The sequence below is a fragment of the Cricetulus griseus genome, chromosome 8, assembly GCF_003668045.3.
Source record: "Cricetulus griseus strain 17A/GY chromosome 8, alternate assembly CriGri-PICRH-1.0, whole genome shotgun sequence".
Lineage (NCBI taxonomy): Eukaryota > Metazoa > Chordata > Mammalia > Rodentia > Cricetidae > Cricetulus > Cricetulus griseus.
This window is the reverse complement of record NC_048601.1, coordinates 23,515,141-23,531,281: the sequence shown is the minus strand read 5'-3', so window position 1 is coordinate 23,531,281 and position 16,141 is coordinate 23,515,141. Positions and strand designations below refer to the sequence as shown.

Here is a 16,141-nt window from a genome sequence, read left to right as displayed (position 1 = left end):
GAATACCCTGCCCCCTTCTCTTTCTTGGATCTTTCCTGGGTCAGGGTAGCTCAGAATTCTCTGGTGGTGGCAGGAAGAGCTGACATGGTGAAAAGGGAGCCAATGTCCCCAGGGAGCTAAGAACCAGTCTCCTAACTACAGGCTTGGATGACAAAGTCCCCCTCCCCTGCTACTCTTAGGTCCCTCCAGGGAGCCAGGGCTTGCTTTCCTCTATTTAGCTTGGCTATAGATACACCTTATGCTGGGGTAGTCTGCCTCTGCCCTGGGCTGTGTTGCTAGCAAGTCCAGCCTTTTGCTCTTGTCCACTGGCGCAAAGCATGAATACTAATGGATCAAGATTGCAAGCCTATCAGCCCACAGCCCCTCGGCTTCAGTTTCCCTCAATCTATAGTCCAGTTAGGGAAGCATGGTGAACACAGAGGAGAAGGCATGGCCCATCTGGCTTATATGGGACCCCTGGAAGAGCAAGAAGGTGTTTACATGTTTACGGTGAGGTACTTGAGTAAATTAGTGAAGGATGGTTGGGTCAGGCAAACCATCTTGCCAGGGCATTCTCTTTCCACAACAGTGATCAGTGGCCAGGAAGGCATTATGCCAAGATGTGAGGAGTGGCAAGGGGCAGCCCAGGCTCCTGAAGGACAGCCCATTGAAATAGCGGGGTGCTAGGGGTAGAGCCTACACCAGGCTCCTTGAGCCACTGGAATAGCGGCGCCGGAGCAGCAGAGAGCCTGGCGGACAGAACTGATGAGGGTGGTTGTATGGGGGTGGGGGTGGGGGCAGTGGGGGCTGGTGGATGACCTTAACTGGGGAGCCTGGACCACGCAAGGGTGTTGAGCCACAGGAATCTGAGGAGGATGAGGCATAGCAGGACAGAGCCTGGCTCAGCAGGGGCTCCATGCGGGCCAAGCAGGGTTTGTCCAGGACAATGACCTTGACAATTTGCTGGCACTGCACCAGGGTGCCTGGGGGTGTGGGTGGCGGCAGCTGCGGCAGCGGTGGGGGCTGCTCCCTCAGGGGACTAGGCTGTGGGTCTGGCAGCAACGGTGGTGGTGATGTTGATGGTGGCGGTGGTGGCTCTCCCCTCTGGACCCCCAACCTGGGGCTGTGCTGGGACGTTTGAAGCCTGTTGTGAATTGACACCTAGTTTAGAAACAGCCAGAGAAGCGTGACATGTTACCACTAATTCCCAGCTGCTGGGGCTGGCCACCCAAGCCTCCCGGAGCCTCCCTTCAGACTTCTGTCTACCATCCATAGGACGCTCTTAGCCTGGTGTAGACCCCATGCTGGTCTCTCCACCCACAGGGAAACTGCTTCTAAACTCCATGGTTATATGGAGATGGCCTATGACAGCCATGGTCCTCCAGACCCCAGGCTCTTGTCTGTGAGATGGTTCCACAGGGCAAACTCCTCCTTGTGTGCTCTCTACCCTCTGAGCTTAAGAAACAGGGCCATCCTCCTGGTGTGGGGTATGATTAAGGAGGAGGTCTCATCATTTAAATTGCCAGCAAGGTGCCTGAGCCCAGGATGCCAGGGGACCTGGAAGGGGTCCTGTGAACCTAACCTGTCCTTCTATACTCCCTGAGGCCAAGACCCTTGCATTTGAGAGCTGCTGAGACAGCCAAGAATGGGGTCAAGTCCTCATCATTTTCCTGTCCCGTCTGGTTAGATCTGCATGTTACGGGGCAGAGATATGGAGAGCCCGCACCTTGATTCCTTGCATGGTGACCCAAACAGACTCGCTGTAAGGATGTAATGTTAGAGTTTGGACTAGAGTTGCTGCTCGGGCTCAGTACCTGCGGCAGCAGCCTTCCCCTTCCCCAGACACTGAGAGGTGCCGCAGAGGGCATTACCTCTGAGTATTAGTCATACATCCTTGACTCCTGCCTGCGAATCAGAGAGCCTGATGGCAGGCCCATGCCCCTTCAGATGGCTCTAAGAGAGTCCCACTCTTCTGCCATGTGGGGCCCTGATTCTTCTCTTCAGATTCCCACTGTCTGTCCTTGGTGCTGGGACCTTTCTTTAGAGCCCCGCCATGCTCTTGTCCATCTGTCTCTGCCCAGGGTATCAGTAACTCTTCTAATAAACTCCTTACCCCACAACAATCTGTCCCCCTTGAACCTGTGTACATTTCACTCCTGAGCGGCCCCCATAGATAGGCCTGGGAGTAGAAGTCATCTAGCCTCCTCTTGTTAGCAGAAGACGTAGAGGAAGTGGACACAGGGAAGGAGAAAGATTTAATTCTTCATCCTCTTCTAACTCACCCCCCCCCCATTTTCCTAGCTGGTAGTAATGACACCACCATCTTCTCCAAACACGTGGGCCTTCCAGGGGAGACTGGGACCCTTGTGTCTGAAGATGTTTTCTATGGGGCCTGTCTGTTCACAAGTACCACCCTGTAGGGCCAGCTTCACAGGGCACAGAAGAGGATGCTGAGGCCACAGGGGACCTTATTCTAGGCCGAGGCCAGAATGGCTCCCACTGTGTCAGAGCCCCAGAGCAGCGTTTATCAGTCCGGTTCATTGCCTGAAGGTGTAATCTCAGATCTCTTTCCTAGACTTGTGCAGTCTCCCATCAGACATTGCCCCTCAAGTTTCTCTGCCACAAGGCTCCCTGCCCCCACCCCAGCTGCCCTCACTCTCCATCTGGGCAGCATCGCCCAGGCCTGAGGTCACCCTCGATGAGGTGTCCAGAGTCCTTTGCTGTTGATGCACACAGGCTACAGAGGGCATGGCCAATGTCTCTGTCCTCTCTAGGGATGCCATAGGCAGAAGACCCATGTCACCACTGCTAATGCAAGGCCCAGGCTAACCTCATACCTACTTGTTTCTGAACAATTCTCTACAAGTGGCCTGAGACAGCCTGACCAGGCTCACCCTCTCTGCCTTCCAATCCCCATCTTACAGGCACCCTAGGTCTGGTGCACCAATGCTGGGCTACCCAATTTGGGGCAAGTGAGTCTTCCTTCTGCTTCCTCCCAAGTGGCTCCTACGTAGCCCTCAGCTGGCACACAGTCTCCACTTTCCTCTATCTGCATGCCAGTCCCACCCCAGCCAGATCCTTTACGACTCCGTAAGTTAAAAGCCAGAAACAGAGAGAGAGAGAGAGAGAGAGAGAGAGAGAGAGAGAGAGAGAGAAAGAGAGAGAATGAACATGGGTAGCAGTTAGGATAGCTCAGAGAAGGTGAAAGAGTGCCTGCCATAGGGGCTTGGCTAAGCAATGCCGGAGAAGAGGGAGCTAGGGCCAAGCCGAGAGGCTGTGGGGTGGCCAGATAGCCTCTGCTTAGGGAAGCAGAGGCTGGCAGGATCCCTGGAGCTAGCTGGAGGGGTGGGGCAGCCTTGCAGATAGCCACGTGACCCCTTTGGGCAGGTACGAGGGAAGAGGGGCATCATACGGCTGGTCCTCCCTGGGTAGCCCCAGGAGGATGCGATGGAGGATTGGTGGCTAGGGTTATCTGCAAGGCTGAGAATGGGCAGCTGCGGGAAGATGCGGGCGCAGGGCAGGGGATGGAATACCCACCCTGGGGGCTGGTCAGCTGCTGGGGCGGGAAGCTCCTCCGGGTAAAGGTGCCTCCTCCAGAAACACGTGGGGGGTGGGGTGCAGGGACAGAGAGAAACTGAACTCCCAGGTATCTTGTGGCTCCCCAGGGCTTGGCAGGCATCTGGGTGGGCTTCTCCCTCACATCTAGGGGATCCCTTCTGCTAGTGGGTGGGAGAGGACTGTCTATGAGCAGCTGGTGGTCCTCAAGGCCTGGCAGCCTTGGAGAGGGTCTGAATGGGAGGCAGTGTATGCTGCCTCTAGGGGCCTCTTTGAGTCTGGCAGGAGCCAGCTGCTACTTCTAGGTTCCCTTGTGGCTTGGAGATGGCAGCCTCTCCTCCAGTGAGGAGGGTCTTCAGCTTATCAGCTCATCCCCCAGGAAAAACTGTGGCATCTCAGCCCTGTTCTGCCTCCCTTTCTTCTGGGCTCATCCCATGACATAGCCAGCTTTTCCAGAGACTACTCCAGGGAGAAATTCCTTCTCACTGTCTCAACCCCACTCCTCCGGTTTCCCCAGGAGGTATCCAAATGTCCCTAGGAGTGATCATGGAGGACTTGACTTTAGGGAGGACTTTCGGAGGGAGCCCAGGCTCCCTATGAAGGGAGTGGGAGGACTTCGAAATGGACCATTGAGCTTCTGATACAGCACATATTTGGGGGGCATTGAGCAGTGTGTTGGGTGTGCAAAGAGCATGGAAGGGAGGGGCCACGTTGTGGGTTCTGGGCTGATCTGGGAGCTTGGCCCTGGAGGGCAGTGGGCCGGGTTGGCTGGCTAGGGAGCGGTTTGGCAGTGCTTGCGGCTTAACTAGGCGCTGGAAGAGTGGAGTTACCCATGCTAGCAGTAACTTTTAATTGTATCTCTTGAAATTGGTAAAATGGTGAGTCGGGCTGGGGAGGCATTGATTAATACCTGAGAAGAGAAACAACAGAGACGGTGAGAAGAGGGACAAGGGGTCACAGGATCACTCACCTGGATGCCACCAGGCCTCCACTTACCTCCCCCGAGCTCTCCGCCGCTTTCTCGCCTGCCATCGCTTCCCTTTTGGCTTTGAATGCAAACAGCACAGAGCTCATTCTCCACCAGTTCTGCCTGGAACCCTTGGCCCTCCTCCTCCCCATCCAGCATTTCTGGCCCCTAGTGGTGGGTGTAGCAAGACTGCAGGTGCCACACAGACCACTAGGGTGCTGCCTGGCATAGCAGGCTGGCTATCAGGAGCCTCATTTGGCCACTCAGTAGCTGTGTCATTGTGGGTAGTACGCTGCACCTCTCTGGGCCTCCACAGACTATGAGGCCTCTGGAATTCCTTCTGAAATTTGCACCGTGGAGCCATTTTCTCCCATGCCAATGCGATCTGGGAAAGCTGGCTTTTGAGTGGGCCCTGATTTGTGGGCACCATGTAAATCTGCCTCCTTCCACGATAGGTCCCTTGAAGGAGGGGCTGTCATTTGCCATGGTCACTGTGACTTAGGGGAACTGAGGAGATTTGAGGATCTAAAGTCCCACAGCACACCCACCACAGTGCTTGTCATCCATGGAGCCCCTGACAGCCTGTAATTAGGACTACAGCTTCTTGCTACCTGGTGTGCACCAGGGACCTTATGAACTCCCAGGAATGCCTTGATGACTAAAGTCTTCTGAAGCTTAGCCCCTTGAATTTCTCACTCCTCATGCCCAGGGTGGCAGTTTTCAACCCTCTGCTTCCCAGGGAGCAAAGGGAACTGCACAGTCATGGGCACCGTGGTCAAGACCCCGAGACACTCATCTAGATTTGACCGGGACTCACAGTGCCCACAAGAGAAACTGGAAGGATAAACATCTCAGCTGAGAACTGGTGGTAAAATGCAGGCGGCCCTGAAAATGAGCTGTGACCCACATCCTGAGCCCTTATAAAGTAAAGTTTAGGTGGATGGAGAGTTCCAGTAGCATATAGATGACAACTCCGAGAGATGCTTTCCACATCACAGAGCCTGAATGGCATGTCTTGGTTGGTGCAATCAGTCCCTGGGATGCTGTCTATGCTTAATCTAGCATTATAACTAGCTGTAGAAGAGTGGGGGTACTTGGGACTGTCAGAGTCCACTGTCTTCCTTGCTCAAGTGGCTGGGGATGCTCAGTGCTCATGCTATAGCTTTGAGTATGGGGTGTGAGACTGAATGGATAAGCTAATGCCCGAGCTGTGTGTGTGGTTTCTGGGTATCCCCTGTTCTTCTAATTTCTCCTTATAAGGTTGCTGTGGGGGCAGGGGAGGGACAAAGCCCACCTTCCATGCTTCCTATCAGTGGGCAAAACCGAGGTAGCTGACAGAAAGGATAGAGTCAGGCTGGCATAAGCAGGTTTTCAGGGCTGAGCAGAGGGAAAACTAAGTCCTAAACTCATTCCGACTCCACTCGCCTAGTGGGGAAACAGAGTTTGAGGCTCATCTGGATAGAAGCCAGGACATCAGGGCTCTTGGCCTGACTCCAGGGGCAAGTGGAGACATTTCACAGACAGCCCTGCCCTTTGGGACAGTTTACAAACTGGATATATTTCTCTGACACCTTATCTCCACCCTGAGCTAAGGACTAAAGGTTAAAGATGAAAGCCTGGGACTGCTCCATGGAAAGAAAGAGCTGGAAAACAGCATGCCCCACCCAAAGCCCCCAGAGCCAGGTGCAGGACTGTGGTGGCCTCTGCATGGGCTGGGTAAGGACAGAGCCCAGTCTCACCTGTGGGTGATCCTTGCTTTGACTGGGGGTCCCCCTGGACTCCAGCAGACCTTACAGAGAGCGCCTTTGTTCCCTGCTGCTTCTCCAGTTCCCCTAAAGGAGGGAGAAACTGTGAATGGAGGTGTCCCCCACATGGACCCCCAGCCCTGGGGAGAGCCAGAAGAGGGAGAAAGGAGGACCTTTTCCTGCCCAAGCTGACAGGGACTCCAAGTTGGGCTCGAGCATTGAGAACCAGTTAAATCTCTCTGGGAGCTGTATCTGTGAGTGGTGATGGCAAGATTTGCTTGACTGCCTGAGGGGCCTTGAGATACTGCTGTGGGACAGGGAGGCAGATGGCTGGAGTTGACACCCTAGACTGATGGTTCTTAGGTAGGGTACCTAGCATACTCTGCCTGGCTTGAGGAGACATCTGGGCCCACTGCCCAATGCCATTTGGAAGATCATCTGAGGTAAGACACACAGAACAAGGCCTGACTTGGGTAAGTGTTCCATACATTAGCACTAGGACAGTGTGCAAGAAAATGCAACATGAGTTCCCTGGGCACAGTTAGTGAGATCCTAGCAGGATTGTCCCCTTGCCAACCCCAGCTGCTGAGTTTCCTGCAGGGTGTTCAGTGTTCCCCCAAGGGGTAGATTCCGTAGCCCATGTGGCTGGAATAGATGCCCCAGTTGGTCCTCCACTGGAGCCTCTCTGCACTACCCACTATCCTGTTTATTCTCCCAGTGGCTCTAGGGAACTGCTCATTGCTGTCCGTGTAGATTTGACAGGTATTATTAAAGTGTTCTCTCAGCTTCTTGGTTCCGTGGGACATGACTCAAGTTTCCTTTATTAAAACTATCCACTTGGGTTTCATTTGCTGTTTCTCTAGCTGTCTAGAATTCAGGGATACTGAGCAGGAAGTGTCCAGACCAGCAGTTTGTGCTTGTTGCCAGAACCACACCATCCATCACGTCAGTGCATTCTTACTGAGTTACTTGCTTACTGGCCCAAGGGTCCCTCCTGGCTTTGGAGGACTTAGTGCCATAATTATACATGAATCTAGAGAGCCTGGGTGTGATGCTCATTGCCATTTACGGTGGACTCCCTTCCACAGCTCTGCTGGCCTCAGTTGCCTTGCTTTTGAGAGGAAGAGAACAATGTGCACACATGGGGAGTTGTAGGGATTAAATGATGGGTCCTGTCACCTCCCAGTGCCAGGTGGGTAGCAGGCACTTAAACGGTGGCTACTGGTGGCCTCTGTTTACCTCCTTCTGCTCACTTCCTCTCCTGTCTGCCTCAATGGGCAGCCCTTTCTGTCATCCGTTCTTCCATTTTGTCGTCATCTGAAGACTGAGAACCAGCAGCTCTGCCTATGTTCCTTTCAGCTTTCTTGTTCCCAGGCAGCTACTGAAGCTGGTTTCTCTCTTACTTAATGTAATGGACTCTGACCGGATCTGCACCTCTACTGCTTTGAGAAAGGATGCCCTGGGGCTAGAAGAAAGGTTCTCTCCCTCAGTACAGCTGAACCAGGTGGCCAGTGGCTCTCTAAGCAGTTGGAGCCCTTTGTGACATTCTGACCAGGAGAAAAGTAAATCCATTTCAAGGCACACCTTGGAGAATGTTCAAGAACAAATAGCCGCCCTGGGCCGCTATGCCACTAGTCCAACCCCTGGAAAGAGTCTGTCTGTAACATTTCTGAGTCCAAATGAACCAGCACCACACAAAACCAGCATGTACCCAATGACTAGCACCCCCTTGGCAAGCAGCATCCTGTGTTCTGGGTTTCACTGTAGCCCAATTTTGAGTTATTTTCTCAGGAGATTATACACAGAACCTCTTATTTCAGTCTCACAGTAGAAAGACCGTGAGGCTAAGCACTAGATTCAACTGCATATGCCATCCCTGCCTGTGTTAGCACTGGATACCTTCTCAAAGGGGACAAAACAGCCACCTTGCAGGCGACTGCGAATATAAGCAGAATATAGCTGAACCACCTTACCCCTCGGTCTCATGGGTCAGCTCCCTGGGCTGTTCTGGCCCATGCAGCCGTGTTCTAGGTGAGAGAGGCTCTTGTGCATCCCACATGGCTAGCAGGTGTGCATATCCATGTGTGTCCCCTGGGAGGCAGGGCTCAGTTCAGTTGTGAAGCAGTGAGCCCACATTGGGATGGGATGCCACAGCAATGTTAGGAGTGGGTGGGAGTGAGGACCAGGCCGGGGCACAGCAGGCATGGTGGTTCTCACGAGGCAGGGGTAGGTGTGTATGCAGGCTTCCTCTACCTTTTGGACCCCATCTGTCTGTCGGTCTTAGGAACTGGGGCCCATCCTTACACTCTATCCGGATCTGCTCCAGCTCTGTCACCTCAGCAATGGACTCCTTCAGGTCCTCCACAAACTTTTGCATCTCGTCGGAGCCGAGGGCGCAGAAATGCAACACCTGCTTCTTCTCAGAGCCCGCGAGTGGCGTTGCCAGCGTGATGCCATGGGAGTAATCTGGAACCCAGCCACACCCCAGCAGTGAGTACACCACAGCAGGGAAGCTGGGGCAGCGGGGTTCAGGGAAGAAGCTCCCACCCTCCCGGCCCCTGGACTCACACTCATTTTCAAAGAGGTGAAAGCGCATGCCCAAGAGGCCGACTGCCTTGCAGAAGGTGTACGTGAAGGAACTCTTCTTCTTTGGACACAGCTTGAGAATCTGCCCAGGGGAGACACAGAAACAGATGAGGGGCTCCTGTAAATACGTGTGCACACAGGCAGGCACCAACACCCACAGACACTGTGAGCAATGCCAGTACCTATGCACATCAGACACAGTCACCCCCCCACACACACTTGGAACAATACACATGTGCCACCCCTGCTTAAAACCCACTGGAGACCATTACTTCTGCATTAGGAGCCTTGGCTTGCAAGTCCTCCCGGATCCAGCCTTTGCCCATGCTGACTCCATCAGCACTTCATAGATTTCATAGCATTCCCCCCATTGGGTATGGTCTCATTCATTTGTTTCCTTTTTTTTTTTTTTTTACTCGGTTTTTGTTTTAGCCTAAAAGGAAGAAACAGTTGCTCAAATATATAAACTTATATTTTATTTAGTAGCTCTTACGAGCAGGGCACCGCAGATGCAGAGGGATAGATGCAACAGAAAGCCTTTTTGTTGTGTGATAGGGGAGGGAGACAGCTAAGGAGACAACCTTTCTACCCACCCAACAAAATCAAAGCAAGGCAAGGAACAAATGGGGTAATTTCAGAAACTTGGGAGTATTCTGAAGGGAGTAAAATAGGATTAGAAATTGAAAGTGCTTGGGTAGACTGCCTTGCTTGCACAAGAGGCCACCCAGGGAGGCCACATTCAATTAGAGGCCTGCTTGAAGAGAGGGAGGTGACCACACCCAGAGGAGCTTTTGAAGGGAAGAGGCCACCAGAAAGGAGGTCTGGCTAGTGGGAGGCAGCTCCTGGGGCCAGGGTGTTAGAGCAACCTAGGGTGTGCAGCAAATGAGCTCAGAGACCTCTGGGGTTGGGGGAGCCTGGGTGACGAAGGATCAGGCTGGAGCCTCGTAGAGGGAAGGCCCTGATGCACACTCCAGAAAGGTACTGAGGCTCTGTGGAATGACAGGAGACAGGAGGGACCTAGCGTTTTAACATCCTGTACTATACAGACGCATTTGTACTCCATACTGCAAAAGGGAGCCAGCATGTGCATGTTATCACTGGCTGTCCACATATATGAATCTGAGTTAAGCTCCTCCCCCTAAACCCTATGCACCTGCAGGAATACAGGGTTTATACAGACAGTTACTAACTAGACTCAGTGTTTCAATGAGTGCCTGAGCCTGCGCTTTTACCATGTAAGGGAGGGGGCCAAGGGGTGGGAACTGGGGAAGCAGGGACACCACAACCTCCTCAGGGGCTGCCTGACCAGGGGGGCAAGACTGAGCTCCAGAAGAAGACTCACTGCCTTTGTTGCCTCTTCTGTTCCCCCTCTCCCCGTATAACCTGCTGGGAGAAGACTGGATGGAAGACAGGTTTTTAAGATGCTAATCCACTGTCTTCCAGATTATCAGTTCTGTGAATAAAGCAGGTTTAAGATTCACTTTCCATCTCTTCTCATTGGCTCTGCCAGTGACAGGCACCAAGTACTCCTGTGTTACAGAAAGAGGACCTGAGAGTCACTGGGGCAGCATGTCAGGTGGAGAGAGAGGTGCTTCTCGGGGATCCTGCGGTGGTTTCCATGTTACTTACAGAGAAGGCCAGAGAGTAAAAACCTGTGGGAGCTCACCACCCTGCCTGCTTCTTGGCACTTAGGTCAATTCCTGGCACAGTGGGATGGATTAAGGATTTATTTGTGGGACACTTGTTTTCAGAGAGAAATACACCATACATACATGTGCACTATCTCTAGATTCTCCCTGGGACCAGGGACAGTGGCCCTCTGCTGACCTTCCAGATAGGAATGTGATGCCAATACTGTGTGCCTTGCCCCAAGTTTTCTGTATCATGGAGAGGCAGGTCGCTGGGGTCCCGCTCATTTTCACTTTGACCTGTCTCTCTCTGTGCTTCAGATTCATGGCTTATCAAGTAGGGACTAATATATCCCCCATGACTACAGTCTTGGTCTACCCGCCCAATGCCTCCATGCTTAGCCTTGCCCTGCCCAGTCCAGTAGACAGGGACTCAGGACAGCACCAGCCTCAGCTCTCCCCTGCCCAACCCTGGGCCTGTATCTCACCACCAGCAGATCATTGAAGAGGAACACTTCTCTCTGGTGTGCAGCCTGTTTCTGGAGCTTGTTCACATCGGTCACCTCGAAGAGCCGGCTACAGCAGACCAGGCGGCGGTGTGGCATGGACAGCACCTGGAACCCAGACAGGGCTCTGTAGCGAAGCCCTAGAGACCCTAGGGCTCTCCTCCCAGCCCATGGCACCCATTTTCCAGAAGAGGAGATGGAGATCCAGGGAGTGGGCATGGGCTCTACTCCTATGCAAAGGCCAGTGCTTGATACTCAACCTCTCATCGGGGGGCCTCTGTTCCCTTCATCACACTCTGGGGCCGCAGATCCAGAGAAGGGATTCATTATTTTTAGGTAGTGAGATCACGGGATGGGGAACCAAAATGGAAACAGGCCTCCAGAGTTTTCAAAATCTGTCAGCCTGTCCCTCCTCTGTGACCATGCATGTGTGAAATCACTACCCCTTTCTTTACTGCACACCCAAACACAAGTGTGCAAGGGAAAGGGGATTATGAGGACCCCAGAATCCTCTCTAGTAACTCAGATATCAACTGGCCTGCAGAGCTGACAAATGCCGAGTCCTCAATTTCAGAGGCTCGGAAGTGAAGTTCCTTCCTGCACAGTTCACAAGCAGAGCTCAAAGGCACTTTCCAGTAGGAGGGATAGGAACCGGCCTGCCTCACCTACACCCAGAGTAAGGTGCCAGGAGCACAGTGTGCCACAGAAGATGCCAGCTTTAAAACTCATTGCACATTAGAACGCATTGCCTGGACCCAAGGTTGCCACAACCTACAGTCTAGGTAGCTCATTTTTGTGCCTTCTACCCACTAGGGCCATCCAGGAATGACTGCCATCCACTGCTTCCTATGAGGGGCATCCTAACCTTTCTTAACTGGTCATCCACATGCTTCAACCTTAGATCATTGGCTGACACCTCACCCTAGTAATAGCAGCTGGTGTCAAGAGGGATGAGATGATTATGCAAAGGAAGAAAGAGGATTGGAGAAATGTCAGGAAGAAGGAAATGACAGGAGACGGGAGATGGCTGGTTGGGTAGCCTGCCATGGAGAGGAGGTTAAGAGCTGTGGGGAGCTGAGTGCTGCTTTGCATTGGTACTTACCGTCTTCATGCCCACGATGGACTTCTCCACCTTGGTGACATATGTGACGTGGTCCTCATTGGATTTGAGCTCCTTCTGCTGGATCCTTTCATAGATGCCTACCACCAGCTCTCTGGGGATGTCAGCACCATCATCCACACCTACCAATTTGGAAGGAAGGCTCAGAGCCTCAGACAAGAGGGACAAGATTTCTCTCTACAGGGGAGCACCAGGAAGGTGGCATTGGTTGTGTTTTGTTTCTGACCTAAAGCTTTTAACAGTTGGTTCCCTCCTCCCACTAAAGGAGGAATAGATTTTTCAGTCATGTCTGCTAATGTCCTCTGTTCTCACCTCCTAGACCTCTTTCCTGTGGTCCCTACACTCCCATTGAGTAACCTTGTTTCTGCACTTCTGTTGTCTTCTGTGCATTTACCTTAACCTCACTCAGTGTCGCCCACGAGCATGCCGTTCACCTGTCTTGCGTCTTTGGGGTCTTTTCTCTCTGGGACTTGCCCTCTCCTTCAGCAGGGGACATGGTATCAAGAATGGGTACCGTGAAACGGTGGAATTGGCGGTAGGTGTCTTCCCTCACTGGGAGCGGAAGAGCTGAGCAGGATGCAAAGAGGAGGTTGATGCCTTGAGGTGGCACAGACAGTGAACCCCCTCTGCCTGTTCCCCAGTGTTACATCGTGGTAACATTTGGAGGGCAAAAAGGCTATCGGATGGAAATAAAGAGTAGTGTGATTGTGGGAACAAAGAGTGAGGGAGAAGACGTGAGAGGCAAGGCTGAGGAACGTCTTCCAGAAAGCTAGCCAAGAAAATGTCTGCATGGAAAACTCCTACACACAGTAAATGAAATAGGAACCTGACACCTAGGTTACAGGAGTTCAAGAAAGAGTGATAAGAACACAGAGAAGGCAACTGACCCGTGCGATGCACTGAACTGCTTCTGAAGCTTTGCTTCAACCAATTGTCAATCCAAAGTATTCTGAGAACTGCATCTGTCCCAAACATGTACAGATGTTTTTTCTTGTCTTCATTCTCTAAATAATACAGTATAACAACTGTTTTCCTAGCATTTAAGTTGTATTGGGCCTTAAAAAACTCATCTAGAGATAACTTAGAGTATAAAGGAAGGTGAAGGACATATACCAATATATGTACTCTCTCTCTCTCTCTCTCTCACACACACACACACACACACACACACACACAGAGAGAGAGAGAGAGAGAGAGAGAGAGAGAGAGAGAGAACTTGAACACCCAATAGGGTCCTGGAAACAATTCCTTGCAGACATGGAAGAATAACTACGTATCAGAAAACTTCACACAGTTGGGCTTGTGTTTTTAGACTACAATGATTGGCTCAAAACTATAGTGGATGAAGAAAAGCATATCATTGTGAAAACTCTCTACACAGAGACAACCAGAAGATCCCAGAAGCTCTCAGACAAGGAGGAAAAATAACCTTCCAAAGGCCAGGAACTGGATGACAGAGCAGCACTTCAGCTAAGGCTGAGCAAATGCCCACATCTAACATCTAACCTATGCATTTCCAGGCTGGGGTTCTGTCCCATCTAGCTCCCAGGCACATGGGAAGGCAAAAGAAGGTAGATTCAAAATGCAGGTTACGGTTTTGTCTCCAATGTATTCTTTCTTTGGAAAACAACTAAAAATGTGGAAGCTGTGTGATGTCCAGGAACCAGGAATGTGGCACGGTAGATGTCATTGTGACACTGAGAAGGAGATGAAACACCTAGGGTACCACGAAGATCTGAAAGACTGACACTCAGGATATGGTCAGATGTTTTAGTGGTAGAAACATAGGAAACCAAATCGAAAGCAAAGGCAAGTGCCAACTCCAAGGAAGTTGGAAAAACTGTAGCCATAATACTCTCAAGATTCAGCTTTGGGCTGTGTTCACTGGGCTTTCCTATCCCAGCTCTGTTTTTAGTGGTGGTGCATGGAAAAAAACCTGAAATTTAAACAATGCTTAAAATAAAAAAATACCACAGTATTTGTACTCCATTTCTATATCTCAGGGGGTGATAATAAGAGTCCTCAATAGCATTGGATAAGATGATGCTAAGCTCAGGAAAGTGTCTAAGGTGAGACGGATGAGAGGGAAGGTTCTGAGTAATGGAAATGGCCAGTTTGTAGACACAGGGGTGACCACATGTGTGTCCGTGAATATAAACTCTTGTCATTTTTATACATCTTTATAGTCTGTGTTTATAACAAGGGATAGGGATAAAGAAACAGCATGTCATTTATTGATATGGAAGGGACATTAGACACATAGCAACAGGCTGGGGATGTAGCTTGGCGGCAGATGGCTGGCCTAGCATTCAGAAGTCCCTGGTTTCTATCCCAACACCATAAAATAAATCAATAAACAACTAAAAACTATTGAAAGTGTGGCTTGAAGGAATGGCAGTGGTGACAGGGCAGGTTCTATTTCTTTTTTGCTGTTGTTTTGCAACAAACCTTGTAGAATTATTTTACTTTATTAAGGTCATACGTGTATAACTTTGATTATTTTTTGTTTTAATTTTTGGAGACAGGGTATCATTCTCAGCCCAGGCTGACCTTGAACTCACTCTGTAGCCCAAGCTGGCCTTGAACAAGCAGCAATCCTCGTGTTTTATCCTTCCAAGTGCTGAGATTATAGGTGTGCAGTATCACTCCTAGCACTTGGATTTTTTTAATGCCCAAAGCTATCCATGTTACATACATTATATGCTGGTAGCTTAGATCTAGTCCCTGTGAGAGGTGCATAGTAGCAATTTGAAAGGTTTCGCTGGCAGGTGCTATCAAGTGACATGCAAGGCTGAATTCAAGGAACTCAGAACTGGAAAGCCTTATTCCCAGTCTCTTTCCTCCTAAGTCATGAAGGTCTGGTCCCACCCAGACACCAGTCTAGTGCCAATGGCCTGGAGGTTACCCAGTGGAGATGGTCCACAGTACACAGAAGACAGAAGGCAGAAGGCTGTAGGGCCCTGCTGCTTTGAATAGGGCTGTGGTACCTGGAGACTTTCCCAGCCTGCTAGGGGTGGCTGGGTCCTCAGGAACAAATAACGTCTACAGTTGGGGCTCACATTCACAGAATTAACATGAACAAGGCCAGGCCACATTGAACAGCATCCTTACTCCCACCTACCCAGCCCAGCTTCTTACCTCGAAGGTTTCGGATAAAGTCTTCTAGCATCATCTTCCGGTCAGGCTTGATGTTGGGGCTGTACATGTCAGTGTTGAGAAGGATGATGGCAAAGGCCAGGATGAAGATAGTGTCTGGGTTGTGGAACTGCTGCACCACCTCGGGGTTGCACATGCAATAGCGCTGGCTGTGGGGGCATGGGGCAGGACCATGAGCTCCCCAGCCCCAGCTCTTGAAGAGTCTGGGTACCAGGGAGATCACTGGCTGTCCATCCCCCCCAATACCCACCTCCCATGTATGCTCAGTACAATGGGCTGGCTGTAGCTGAGTGAGGAGCATCCCATCTGGCTCCCAGTTTGGAGGATTCACTAAAGGATTCTCCTCTTGTTTCTTCCAGCTCACCTTCCCAGCTATCCCAGAAGGGCTTCACCCAGCTCAGTGTCTCTGAGCCCAGAATCATGGCACCTTTTCTTCACCACCTCTGCTTCCCAGGAATTGGGGATGTTTGGAGCATCGGGGAAATGAGGTGGCAAAGGACTCTCACCTGAAAGCCTCTATGAGTCGCTCTACCTTCTGGGCTTCTCCCTGCACGCGGATGTGAGCTTGAAACTTCCTCAGGGCCTCATCCAGCTCCATGTTGGAAAAGTCCATTTCATCTACCACACAGCTGAGGGCAAGCAGGAGAGGCTTGTGAGTAAGGCCAGTCCCCTTCAACTCTTCTGGAGCTGAGGGGCGAAGTGAAGCCACCCTGGAGGGGTGGGGGGACCTGGCTGGCTTCTAGCCAGGAAGGAATGGAGGAAGTCTTACAGATTTGCTTATCCCTCTGGGGTCTCCTCCAAGTCACCAGGAGGACAGCATTCTCCTTCCACCTCTCATCTCATGCAGCAGCTCGGGAGGCAAGCTACTGCTGTATTCTGTTTCACAGCAGAATACCCGA

General features: G+C 51.5%; 1 protein-coding gene across 2 annotated transcripts in view; it reads right to left on the bottom strand.

Moving 5' to 3' along the window:
* Positions 1–675: 675 nt before the first annotated feature.
* Iqsec3 (IQ motif and Sec7 domain ArfGEF 3) overlaps positions 676–16,141 on the bottom strand; it is a 94,809-nt gene continuing 79,343 nt past the window's right edge. The window contains exons 6-14 of one of the 2 annotated variants that reach the window (XM_027429351.2): positions 15,749–15,871; positions 15,225–15,391; positions 12,069–12,208; positions 10,949–11,074; positions 8,815–8,914; positions 8,551–8,712; positions 6,241–6,333; positions 4,531–4,580; positions 676–1,140 (exon numbers count right to left, since the gene is read on the bottom strand). In XM_027429351.2, coding sequence (XP_027285152.1) covers positions 676–1,140; positions 4,531–4,580; positions 6,241–6,333; positions 8,551–8,712; positions 8,815–8,914; positions 10,949–11,074; positions 12,069–12,208; positions 15,225–15,391; positions 15,749–15,871 — 1,426 coding nt within the window. Of the gene's footprint in view, positions 1,141–4,369; positions 4,445–4,530; positions 4,581–6,240; positions 6,334–8,550; positions 8,713–8,814; positions 8,915–10,948; positions 11,075–12,068; positions 12,209–15,224; positions 15,392–15,748; positions 15,872–16,141 lie in introns of those variants that run through there. The other variant, XM_035448939.1, reaches the window with a different exon arrangement.